Genomic DNA, 13055 nt, shown 5'->3' on the forward strand with positions numbered 1-13055 from the left:
CACCCACCCTTCGGAGGAGCCCTACAGACCACGGCATACTCCACCCCCCTTCGTCTGTCCCAGCCTCTAGCCTGCGGCCCTGTGGCCCACCCCCAAGACAGACGGCGGCTGGTGGGGTGTCTGTTCCATACCTTTAGCGTGTTGTGTGAGTTGATGCTGCGTCGGCGGCCTTCTTCCAGCTGCATCTCTGAGTACAGCTCCTCCTCATCCTCCTCCATAATGTCAGACAGATCGGAGCCCCGACTGCTCTCTGTGTAATACTCGTCACTGTGACTGTAGTGATGATGCTGGAGATACAGGCGTAGAGATTTTTGTGAATTAACAAAAACACCAGGGGTAAACACTGGAGTGGTTTTAAAGGAAATCTGATTGAACTAATCTGAATCCCAGCGGCGCAGCTACAATAGGAACTTTGTGCAATATGGGTCTATTCTGTAAAGTATCTGTAAAGACAACGCGAACAAAATGTATGGGCAAAAATGGAATAGTCGCATAAATATTTGCGGATAAAGCTGTTTCCATTCAGTAAGTCAAGGAGAATAAAATCGTCCCTTCCTGATAAACTGGTGTTAAATATACCCAAAAAATGCAATTTAAATGGCCACTTGAAAAATTAGGGCTGAGGTATTTATTAATGAATCTATTAATGGACAGAAAGCAATTCCAATGACTTCGAACAACCAATTAAGACAGAACGGCTTGAAGAAGAGAAAATGTCCAGTGAGCTGTAGCTTCTTTGTTGATGTCAGAGATAAAAAGACCACTTTAGGTCCAGAATTTATCACATACTCTATTGATTCATCTTGACTTGAGTCAATGGTTCTGCCTGGTTTTGATGGTGTAATGGTGTGGGGGGTAGTTTCATGTCATACATACTGTCGGTACCAACTGAGCATCAGTTAAACACAATAGCCAACCTGATCATTGCTGCATTCCGGAGTGGCTGCCAGCAGAATAATGTGAAAAGCCACAAAGCTCATATTATCATCATCTGGTGTCTAGTACACAACATGGAGTCAAATGGCCCACACAGTCACCAGATCTCCATACAATAAAGCCCTTTTTGGGATATGTAGGAATCGGTCTTTACTGTATGTATGCACAGCGGACATATCTACAGCAACCATAGAATGTTTTTTTTATGTCAGTAAAAACCAAAATCTCAGAACATGGTTTCTTATATGTCATTGAACAATGATCCAACCCAAAACTGGCAAGTACACCTACACTGTAAAACCCAACAGTCAACTTTATCAATTAGATTGATGAGTGTAGTTAATTCAAAATTGACTGAAGGCTAATTCTACTCATTTGAAAAGAGTTTTGAACCCAGTTTTGAAGGTAATGAGTTAAATACCTCATTACTTCAACTTAAATGGAGTAATTTCGCAGTACTCATATAGATTTGCTTTCTTTTTTTAACTCAAATAGTTTGTAGCAATCGGTTTCCTCAAATGATTTAAGTTGCCTTAACTTTTTGGGTTTTACACTACTCAGTTGGTTTGAGTTCTCCTCATTTATTGGGTTTTACTTGGCTCAAATTGCTTTGTTTAGTCAAATGGAGTAAGTTCACAGTACTCATTCGGATTAGTTTTTGAGCTTAAATGGTTTGTTGCAATTGGTTTCCTCAAACGTTTTGAGTTAGCTTAACTTTTTGAGTTTTACAGTGTAATGAAATGGACAGTAGTAGACAAGAGTACTTGTATATGTTTATCAGACTAGAAGTTTAAAAATGTTCTATATGATTATTAAAAAGTCTACTTAGCAGAAATATAATATCTATATAACAGTATAATATAAACATAAATAGTTCAATGTAAAATGATACGTGTAATGTACATTTTAGAGTGATTTGTTTAGCCTACACAGCGTAAGCATAAGAAATGTCAATTTGTTGTAATGGAAATGTTTGTAGCAATAGCTATGTTTCCACCCAAAGATGCGAATTAGATTTATGCTCAAATCTGGAATACCACATAAAACATTTGTGAAAAAAGCATTGTTTCCATCCAATGAGTCAAAGAGAAAAAAAAAATCATCATTTCCCATAACTGACACCAAATATCAAAAAGAAGAACGGAAATTGGTGTGTTAGGTGAAGCCATTGTGAGCCTTTCTTCTTCTGTAACAAACTACTTGTGCCTCAGAAGACAGACACAATGCAATGAACATGCAGTGGCTTTTAAAGGTGCGAGACAGACATTTCAAAGTGCAGCTGCTCAAGTCCTGGAATGTACTGTAATAATATTAAACGATCTTGATGATAGACATAGCTTAGAGAATTGTTAAATCACCAAGAGTTTTAAAATGTCTATAAATGCCACCCCACTGCATCCATTTCTGCTATCACACGATCTGTTAAAGGGCTATGAACGGTTAAAATCTACTTCAGAATTTTTTCAAAAGATGCATGGTTAATGGGCGTGGAGCTCCGCGAGCATAGGGCAGGAGTGGGCGTGGCCAGCAGGGGAGAAGGGGAGTGAACAACTGTTGATGTCAGTTAGCTCACAAATTGAGACAAACCAGGAGGAGACGCATGAGTTTATAGTTTACAAAGTTAAAATGCAAAGAAATAAACAGTAATTTAATGCCCTGCTACATTTGTTATTCGTAATTTCATATACAGACAACCACAATTTATATCATTATAAAGATAATCGTGTTGATATAAACACTATAAATGAGGACTTCTCCCTCAATCCCCGGGTCTGAATCATAGATCTAAATGCAGACTCAGTGGAGCAGGGGCCTCATGTATCAACGCTGCGTACGCACAAAAACTTTGCGTACGCCAGGTTTCACGCTCAGAATCGCTCACGTTTGGATTTACTAACAATGAACTGAACGTGGGAATGTGCGCAGCTTCACGGCAGCTTTCTGGCAGGCGTACGCACATTTTTTGTGCGTGTCTGTTTTATTTCCATTGGCGACTCCTAGAGGCAGTTGTGTTAAATTGCACTTTACAAAGTGTCTGAGCCTTGCAATGGCAGCTGTATGAGACGGGTTCATCGATCTAGCAGGTAAATAAGATTTCCATACCATACAGTTGAGCAGCTAAACATTAAAGCACAATTTGCAGCAGTCGGCTGTTTTCCCAATGTAATCTGAGCTATCTACTGCACGCACATTGCTATAAAGGCACCATCTGAAGATGAATTTGCATTCGTGAATCAGAAACATTTCCATTCAATAAATGTGCAAATAAAATATGATGCACAAACCTATTGATGATTCCTACTTGTCTTTCTCGTAATAAATAGAAGGCAAAATCTGATTTGTAGCGGGGGAAAAACAAGAAAGAGTTAATCAGACGCTGGATTCGAGCCGAGTTCATGCTCGAACGTGTCAAAACATGATGACATGCGTCTTAGGAGCGCGCCACTGAGACTGTTGCAAGTGCTGCAACATTTTATAGTTATAAACCACACTATTTCTTTTTTTTAATGCACAGTGCGATGTTCAGACCCAACTGTGTTAACCGGATCAGCTAAACTCTCCCACTCTATTTTTTTCTTTTGTTGTTAATTCCGGAGAACAAACTTGCAAATTACACCGCTTTTCTCCTGTCTGCCTCCGAAAGGAGCACCACCAATTCACATTCTGTTCAAAGTTTCTCTTCTTGCTTGCTTTTGCCTTTGCTTTTTCGTTGGGTTTTGCCATTAGCATAGTCATTAGCATATTCATACGGGGGAGGAGGCAGGGAGGGGTTTTGCGCTCGTGCATGTTGCGCTCAGTTTCACGTTCATTCAGATGTACAAAAGAATATGCGTGAGATTTGGCGTACGCAGTCTTTCATACATCTGAAATTTTTTCTGCGTACGCACATTTACAGCTTTGTGCGTACGCAATGTTTTAGTAAGATTTCCACGCAAGTCTTCGTACATGAGGCCCCAGGTCTCCTGACCTGTCTATTTTAACCATTAGTCCTGCTGGTAATCTGGAAATCTCTAATTCTTGTGCTGCTCTCCCGACAAAAATGCTTGCAGCACACACACAGCTTTGCTGTATGATAAGCCCTGACAGGATCGTGGGGAAAAACATGCAACAAACCCCGTGGATCATGGAAACAAACACATACGAGCCTTCATAAACGGCTACTGCGTGCCGTGGGTCCGTGTCTCACAGCTTGAGCTTGGCACTGGTCTGGCAGGTCTGCGTCTGCCTTGCCTTCGGAAAGCACGTGCTGTCGAATAATGAATAATTAAGCAGCCGGCACTTCTCATAGGATAAGGAAACTCCGCTTTGAATAATAATGAGAAACCGACGCGTCATCATTGCAATTGCGGTACTTCGCTACGTCGCTGATTTTGATTCCTCCCCAAAAATCATTTTAAAACCGGAAGCTGAAATTAGCTGACAAAAGATCAAAATTATCCAGTTTTGCCCACAATTAAAGCTGACAGGTGCTAACATTGTCTTAACTGATGCTCAACACACACACACACACATCTGTTAATGTATAAAAAAGTTCTCCAGGGTGTCCTGAACCTTTAAAACAAAATCATATGACATTTTTTTGATGTGCATGCTGGAATTTGTTCTGTAAATCTCATCAGATAATTCACATTTTTTCTTCACAGCTAAAAAGTTTACTCAGGTGGGCGCACACGTTTTATGTGCATTTTTAAAGTTTTTGTGTTTTTGTGTGATTTTCCATAATGCACAAAAACCAGGTGAGTAGAAACATAGTTACATAAAAATGATAATAATAATCCACTGCTACCTCTTAGGCCACTTACGTGTCTGCCGAGCTCAGAACCTCTCAGAAACTCGTCCACAGAAGCTCCTTTTCGCCTGGCATGAGGGGAATCGTACCCTTCCTCTTCCTCATCTGAGTTTAAAGAATGCAGGGCATTTCCCCTGTCGCTGAAGATGTTCCTCCTTTCCACCTAAGAAAAGATCACAACTATCATGTACAAAATATCCTGCCATGCTGCTGCAGTGAGCGCTATCAACTTCCTCCTTTCCTCACCCTGCTGTTTGGGGCATTTCTCTGCGCTGCCTGGCGGGCCATAGCGCGGGCCACTGTATTGGGAATGGGCACTCCCTGAGGTTGAGGTAAGATCCTCTGAGGGGAGGGTGAGCGCCGACCCTCTACATGAGGGGGCTCCAGCGTGTGTCCATGGTGAGAATGGTGCGGTAGGGGTGATGGTGCCCGGGGATGCGGCTCCCAGGGCTGCCCCATTCGCCTGCCCATCTCTGACTCTTTGGCATGGGGGTCTCTGGCACTTGGTAGGAGTTTGGGTTTAGACATTGGGTACGAGGAATGTGGGGGGTGGATGTGGGGTTGTGGATGAGGATGGGATGGCGGCATGGAGTGAGGCTGGACGTGCGGTTGTGGATGGGTAGGGGGATAGGCTTGCGGGTATGGCGGTGGGTGAGTCTGAGGGTGAGACTGGAGATGAAGGTGTCCATGGGGGTGAGGCACCAGGAGGCTGTGTGGAATGGTGGCCACGGGAGAGTCCTGCGACTCTCCTTGTGCTGATATTGTCCTCACAATGACCTCCCGTGCTTCCAGACACTGGATACGGTTCAGCTCCACCGTAACGAAATCTGCTGTAGGGTGCATTATCTCTGCTATCTGAAAACAAACAAACAAAAGAAATGTGGGATAAACAGACGTGCCTTTGCAAAGATAAGCAATAAGAAACCATTTATTCTGGTTCAGACAGACAATTATTTAGAATTTTTATCTTGTTCTGTTATCTTATTTATTAATTCAGCTGCAATCACTACAGAGGTAATCTTTTTATGAACAGCATATCATATTTTTTAATTAAAATGATAATAATATAAAAAAAACATGCATAAACATGAAACATATTTTCTGATATACCACATTTCCTTTCACAGGCCTCACCACAGTTCTTTATTCAATTCTAGTATTTTAGTGCAATATAAATAAGTATTTAGTGAAAATAAAATAATAATTAAATAATTTAAAATCGAAATATTTATTATTATTATTAATATATATATATATATATATATATATATATATATATATATATATATATATATATATATATATATATATATATATATATATATATATATATGATGTTAATCATAATAAAAAAAAAATATTTAAACAAATATATCTGTTAATTCTCATTAATTCTCTATTCCCTAGACTTTACAATACATATGATTTAGAATTGGTAAACTGACAAAACTGCATAGTGACACTTTCATCAACAGTCTGAAAATGAGCACAAAAAATTCATCTGATAAATAATACAGTTCAATATCATTCCCATATATATATATATATATATATATATATATATATATATATATATATATATATATATATATATATATATATATATAGTTGAAGTCAGAATTGTTAGTCCCCCTGTTTATTTTTTCCCCAATTTCTGTTTAACGAAGAGAAGATTTTTTCAATAACTTCTCTAATAACTCTAATAATAATAATTTCTTCTCTAATAATAATAATTTCTAATAACTGATTTATTTTATCATTGACATGATGACAGTAAATAATAGTTTACTAAATATGTGTTCAAGATACTTTTATACAGCTAAAAGTGACATTTCAAGGCCTAACTAGGTTAATTAGGCTAACTAGGCAGGTTAGGGTAATTAGACAAGTTATTGTATAACGACAGTTTGTTCTGTAGACTATCGACAAAAAAATAGCTTAAAGGGGCTAATAATTTTGATCTTTCAAATGGTTATTAAAAATGTAAAACTGCTTTTATTCTAGCCGAAATAAAAAAAAATAAGACTTTCCAAAGAGAAAAAAATATTCAGACATACTGTGAAAATTTCCTTGCTCTGTTAAACATCAATTGGAAAATATAAAGTGGGGCTAATAATTATGACCTCAACTGTTTATATATATATATATATATATATATATGTATATATATATATATATATATATATATATATATATATATATATATATATATATATATATATATATATATATATAAATATATATATATATATATATATATATATATATATATATATATATATATATATATATATATATATATATATATATATTTACACCTATATTTATACACCTTTTTAACATATTCTCCAAAATGACTTACATAGACTCCCTGAATTATATAACACAGAGGAAACATAAGCCATTCACTGACACAAGTTATCACCAGATGGAGCCAGTGAGTAAAATGAAACCTACACTTCAAACATAAACTGGAATAACACGTGTAACCTTAGTAGCTGATCCTAGACCTTTCTTTGGCTTCATTAGCAGGGCTCACTGCATATTGTAAATAATTAGCAGATATGCACAAATGGCATGAGTATAATAAGAATCAGCAACGTCACCTCACCTTTTGACCTTTAGTGAAGACTATATAGCCCATTACACTGGCTCCGTTGGAAGTGCCGTTTGGAGTGAGGGTAGGGGGTTTCCACCGAATCTGCAAGACTCCAGGTGTTTGTCCCAACTGCACTTGCACATCCTGAGGAGGTAAAGGAGGACCTGCAATAAAAAGAGATGATGCTCAGGAAACAAAATTTGCAAATTGCTACACTTGCAAATTTGATTATGTCTGCTTGTCGAGTTTGTAGGTGGACCATGACATGCAGTCTGCTTTCAGAAACACGTGAATGCTTGTGCATGAAATATGATGCATGTGTAATAGCCATGTAAATGTGCGTGTGGGCTTGTGTGTGTGTGTGTGTGTGTGTGTGTGTTTTATAGCCGTAAGGGATGCCAGCTGGGCATAGACTCTCAGTGTATTTGCTTATGTCAGCACTCTGAATTTATGTGGGCTGATTTGTCTTAATCATACTGAGTGTTATATGTGGCTGCCAGCGATGGACCGCACCATTTTAGAACCTAAAACAAACAATGTGCAGTTATTATTTGAGCTGTTGCACAACAGTGCTGGGGAGAATAGACTTAGAGACTGACAGAGAGAGAGAGAGAGAGAGAGAGAGAGAGAGAGAGAGAGAGAGAGAGAGAGAGAGAGAACAGCAGGCGTCCTTCATATCATTACTTGCTTTACATTCAAGTGTCAATTTTGCTTATGTACAGTATATACTGAAAGATATTTCGGTAACACTTTATAATAACTACACACTATAAATCATTTATTAAGCATTAGCATATTGTGAATTCATTGTCTATGAAGCATCAACTCTACATCAGGGGTTTTCAAAGTGTGAGGCGCGCCTCCCCAGGGGGGCGCCAGAGCATGTCAGGGGAGGCGCGGGGAAAAATATTAATATTAATTTAAAATATTAAAATATTATTTTTATAATTAATAAAAATATAATTATTAAGTTTAATTATTATATGTATTTTTTATTATATTTAAACATTTTAATTAAACAAAGCTAAAAAAATAATACGTCTAAAATAAGAAAACCTTTTTTACCCAGAAGGCCATAGCTGTGAATTCGCTTCTGTTTGGCAAGCCCGCCAATACAGGTATATGCCTGCTAATACAATGGATCGGTTTCTCGGGGGGATTCAAAGCCTTCAAGTTCAGGGCTTAAACCCAAAAGACGACGATATGATGATCAGTATTTGAGTTTAGGATTTACGTGGACAGGACCAGCTGATGAACCACGACCTTTATGTGTGGTTTGTCAAGATATTTTGGCTAATGACAGCATGAGACCCGCTAAACTTCGACTGTTTTGACTGGGATGGACAGTTCTTGGATCTGTTCTATTCATATTGAACCATCATCCTAGTTTTAAAAACGTTATATTAAAATACTTATTACTCTCTAATTCAGGGGTCTCAAACTCAATTTACCTGGGGGCCGCAGGAGGCAAAGTCTAGGTGAGGGTGGGCCGCATAAGGGATTTCACAAAAAAAAGTCCTCAAATGTCATTATTAACAGTTTTAATTATTTCTTATGAACATGAAGTGTCCTGAACATTAATAGAACATTGAGTGAAGATTATGAACAGTTCTTCTGAACATGGCATCTTTTGCCTACTTCTTGCTGCCAGAGACTTGACAGCGCTTCTTCTCACAAATCTGAACCACATTTGGCTTTAGAGCGGAAGAAGTTGAGACCCTCAGTATGGCTTGAAGATGATCATCATTAAGTCTAGACCTGTACTTTGACTTATTGAAGTCCTAGGGAAAAAAGTGGGGGAACTCACTCAAAACTTCCATTCCCTCACCTAAAAAAAAGGCGTATATATGTATAAATAAAACACCCCCACCCCACTCCAGTCACATCAGTCTGTACCAGTCTGTATCTACCTATATTATCAACACAATCTCAGGCACGTGCACACATAGGGCTCAACCTGTGCAGAGCACATGACCTTTTTAGTCTTGCATAGAAAGTGCCCTTCCAAAATGATCAAAAGTGCCCTCGCGATGCGACACACCCTCGGTCCCGCCCTTTAGTAGGCGCGCGATAACACCGCTCTTGAGTACGCGCGCGACAACACAGCTGATCAGAACGCGCGCGACAACGCGCATTGAGTGACAAGCGCGCTGTGTATGGATAGAATCAGCGGAGCGGGGAGCGCTCTCTCTCCCGCTCCGCTGATTCTGTCAGTGTACAGCGGTCGGCGCGGGCCACAAAATATTGCACTGAGGGCCGCAAATGGCCCGCGGGCCGCGAGTTTGAGACCCCTGCTCTAAATAATTGCACTTTCATGCAAATGATAATAAAAGTGAGTTAACAGTCTGACACCTGTTTGTATCTTTATATATATATACTGTATGTATGTATGTATATATATATATATATATATATATATATATATATATATATATATGTTTGTGTGTGTGTGTGTGTGTGTGTGTGTGTGTGTGTGTGTGTGTGTGTGTGTGTGTGTGTGTGTGTGTGTGTGTGTGTGTGTGGATAAGTTGTGCCAAAAGGGAAGCCCACTGTCTTAGACTTTGAAAAACCCTGCTCTACATTAATAAGTGTTAGTAAGCAGTTTATAACTGCAGCTACAAATGCTCTATTCTTGACTAACAAAAATGTTTAAAATGTGCTTATTTTTTGTATTTTCATACTTTATTAATGATTTATTTTTCATTACTAAATTAAGTATCGCATTATTTACAAACCATTTGTATTTAAGAGTAGTTGAGGGTTTTTAGGATCATTCAGAGTTAGTAAATGATTAATAAACAATTGAAATCAACGTTTATATGTTTTATTATTCAGGTATATATCAATGGTTACTATGTATGCTAATAAATGCTTTATTAACTCAACTTCATTCAGTTTTGTGACCTAATCTAAAGTGAGGACTATTTATGCTTTATAAATCCCTTATAAATGACAAATAAAGGCTCAGTTATATTCTAAACAGGAGAAATTACATTATTCATTCATATTCATTTAAAGATACACAAATAAAACTGAACTTTAAATGAAAAATAAATCTTTGCAACCTTATCTAAAATAACACCACTGTAGAGTTTAAACATTGCATCTTATTATATTGTTAAATTATTAGGGACCGAGCACCGAACGGTGCAAGGCCCTATTGGAATTGCTCCGTTTATTATTATTCTTCTTCTTCCGCGGAATGAATCGCGGTTTTGAGGGGCTAAACATGCCCGAAAACTAACGCAACTTTGCACACGCCTCAGAAGTGGCGAAAATTTACGTTTGTTATGGGCTTCGGAAGTGGGCGTGGCAAAATGACTCGACAGCGCCACCTAGAAAAATTAAACGGACGAGCCCCCGATCCACGAATCACGCACATGCACGAAAATTGGCACACACCTTAAACATGCCAAAACATACGAAAAAGTCTCTTGGAGCCATATCTCAAACCCAACAGGAAGTCGGATATTTTTAACTTCCTGCGGCGAAAAAGTGGCGTTTTTGCCATTTCCAGACTATGTATTTTAACGAACTCCTCCTAGGGATTTTATCCGATCAACACCAAAATTGGGTTTTGTCATCTAAAGGCCTTGGCAATGTTAAATTGCGAAGCTTTAGAGTTTTCGTCGATGGGCGTGTCCATGGCGGCCTCGCAAACTTTGACGATTCGCCACAAAACAGGAAGTTGTTATAACTAAGGCATGCATTATTAGATCTGCCTCAAAATTCACACGCTTGAAAAGCGTCCTGACCTGAAAATGTTTACATAGCAATATCCAGATAAAGTTACAGCGCCACCTGCTGGCCACAGGAAATGACATGGTTTACGGAGTAACAAACTCCTCCCACAAATTTGATCGTATCAGCACCAAAATTGGGTGTTGTTATCTGAAAGCTGTAGCGATGATATATTGTGAAGATCTAGAGTTTTCGCAGAGGGGCGTGTCCGTGGCTGTATGACAAACCTCAATGCTTCGCCATTGAACAGGAAGTCCTTATAACTCAACCACATAATGTCTGATCTGCCTGAAACTTCACATGGTTGATAAACGTCATCTCTTGAACACATCCACATAACAATATTGAAGAGGGCGTGACAAATAGACTCGACAGCGCCACCTAGAAAAATTAAACTGACGAGCCCCCGATATACGAATCACGCACATGCACGAAAATTGGCACACACCTTAAACATGCCAAAACAAACGAAAAAGTCTCTTGGAGCCATATCTCAAACCCAACAGGAAGTCGGATATTTTTAACTTCCTGCGGCGAAAAAGTGGCGTTTTTGCCATTTCCAGGCGTTGTATTTTAACGAACTCCTCCTAGGGATTTTATCCGATCAACACCAAAATTGGGTTTTGTCATCTAAAGGCCTTGGCGATGTTAAATTGCGAAGGATTAGAGTTTTCGTTTATGGGCGTGTCCGTGGCGGCCTGGCAAACTTTGACGATTCGCCACAAAACAGGAAGTCGTTATAACTCAGGCATGCATTATCCGATCTGCCTAAAAATTCACACGCTTGATAACAGTCCTGACCTGAACACGTTCACATGCCAATATCCAGATACAGTTATAGCGCCACCAGCTGGCCACAGGAAATGACATGATTTACAGCATAACAAACTCCTCCCACAAATTTTATCGTATCAGGACCAAATTTTGGTGGTGTTATCTAAAAGCTCTAGCGATGATATATTGTGAAGATCTAGAGTTTTCACATAGGGGCGTGTCCGTGGCAGCATGACAAACCTCAACGCTTCGCCATGGAATAGGAAGTCCTTTTAACTCAACCACAAAATGTCCGATCTGCCTAAAACTTCACAAGTTTGATAAAAGTCCTCTCCTGAACACATCTACATGCCACTATTGAGTCAGTCATAGCGCCACCTAGTGACAGAAGGAATTTTGGCTTATAACTCAACCACACAATGTCCAATCAGCCTGAAACTTAACATGGTGGATAAAAGTCCTCCCCTTAACACATCTACATAATAATATTGAGTATGTCATAGCGCCACCTGCTGGCAGAAGGTATTTTGGCTTATAACTCAGCCACACAATATCTGATCTGCCTGAAACTTCACATGGTGGATAAAAGTCCACTCCTGAACACATCTACATGCCTATCTTGAGTCTCAGTCATAGCGCCACCTGCTGACAGAATTTAGTTTGGCTTATAACTCATCCTAAAAATTACTGATCAACCTGAAAATTCACAGGTTAGATGAGATGCCTCTCCTAAAGACATCTACATGCCAATCTTGAGTCACAGTCATAGCGCCACCTGCTGACAGGAGGAAGCTTGGCATAAATCTGTGATTTTCTCAGGTTCTTTATATAAATCGGCTTAAATTAATATTGTTCGCTATTCTCTGTCATCCTGAGGCCACCGGGCGGCGGTGAGCCCGGGTGCGAGGTCCCTATCATCGCTGCTTGCAGCTTTAATTATATTGTTGTTGTTGTTTTAACCAGTTTTATGTCGTATGTCCTGTTATTGGCAATGTTTAAACTTTACAGTCATTTTACTTATCAGAAAAGATTGCAAAGATTATTGTTTATTTGATTCTGAGCCTTTATTTGTCATTTATCAGGGATTTATAAAGCATAAATAGTCCTCACTTTAGATCAGGTCACAAAACTGCATGAAGTTGAGTTAATAAAGCATTTATAAACATATTAGTTAACAATTAGTATATGTCTAAATAATAAGACATAACGTTGATT

The 13055-nt window shown here is 38.8% G+C and overlaps 1 protein-coding gene across 50 annotated transcripts in view; it reads right to left on the bottom strand.

Moving 5' to 3' along the window:
• Positions 1 to 13055, bottom strand: part of rimbp2b (RIMS binding protein 2b) — a 293432-nt gene that overhangs the window by 35134 nt on the left and 245243 nt on the right. For all 50 annotated transcript variants that reach the window (XR_015498405.1, XR_015498374.1, XR_015498370.1 and 47 more), the window contains 4 exons: positions 7338 to 7489; positions 4973 to 5581; positions 4740 to 4889; positions 132 to 287 (listed from right to left, as the gene is read on the bottom strand). Coding sequence is in view for 11 of the 50 variants with exons in the window: in XM_087265300.1 (XP_087121426.1) it covers positions 132 to 287; positions 4740 to 4889; positions 4973 to 5581; positions 7338 to 7489 (1067 nt within the window). In the remaining 39 variants the exon portion in view is untranslated. The remainder of the gene's footprint in view (positions 1 to 131; positions 288 to 4739; positions 4890 to 4972; positions 5582 to 7337; positions 7490 to 13055) is intronic.

Source organism: Danio rerio, chromosome 8 (genome assembly GCF_052040795.2).
Source record: "Danio rerio strain M-AB ecotype USA chromosome 8, GRCz13ab, whole genome shotgun sequence".
NCBI lineage: Eukaryota > Metazoa > Chordata > Actinopteri > Cypriniformes > Danionidae > Danio > Danio rerio.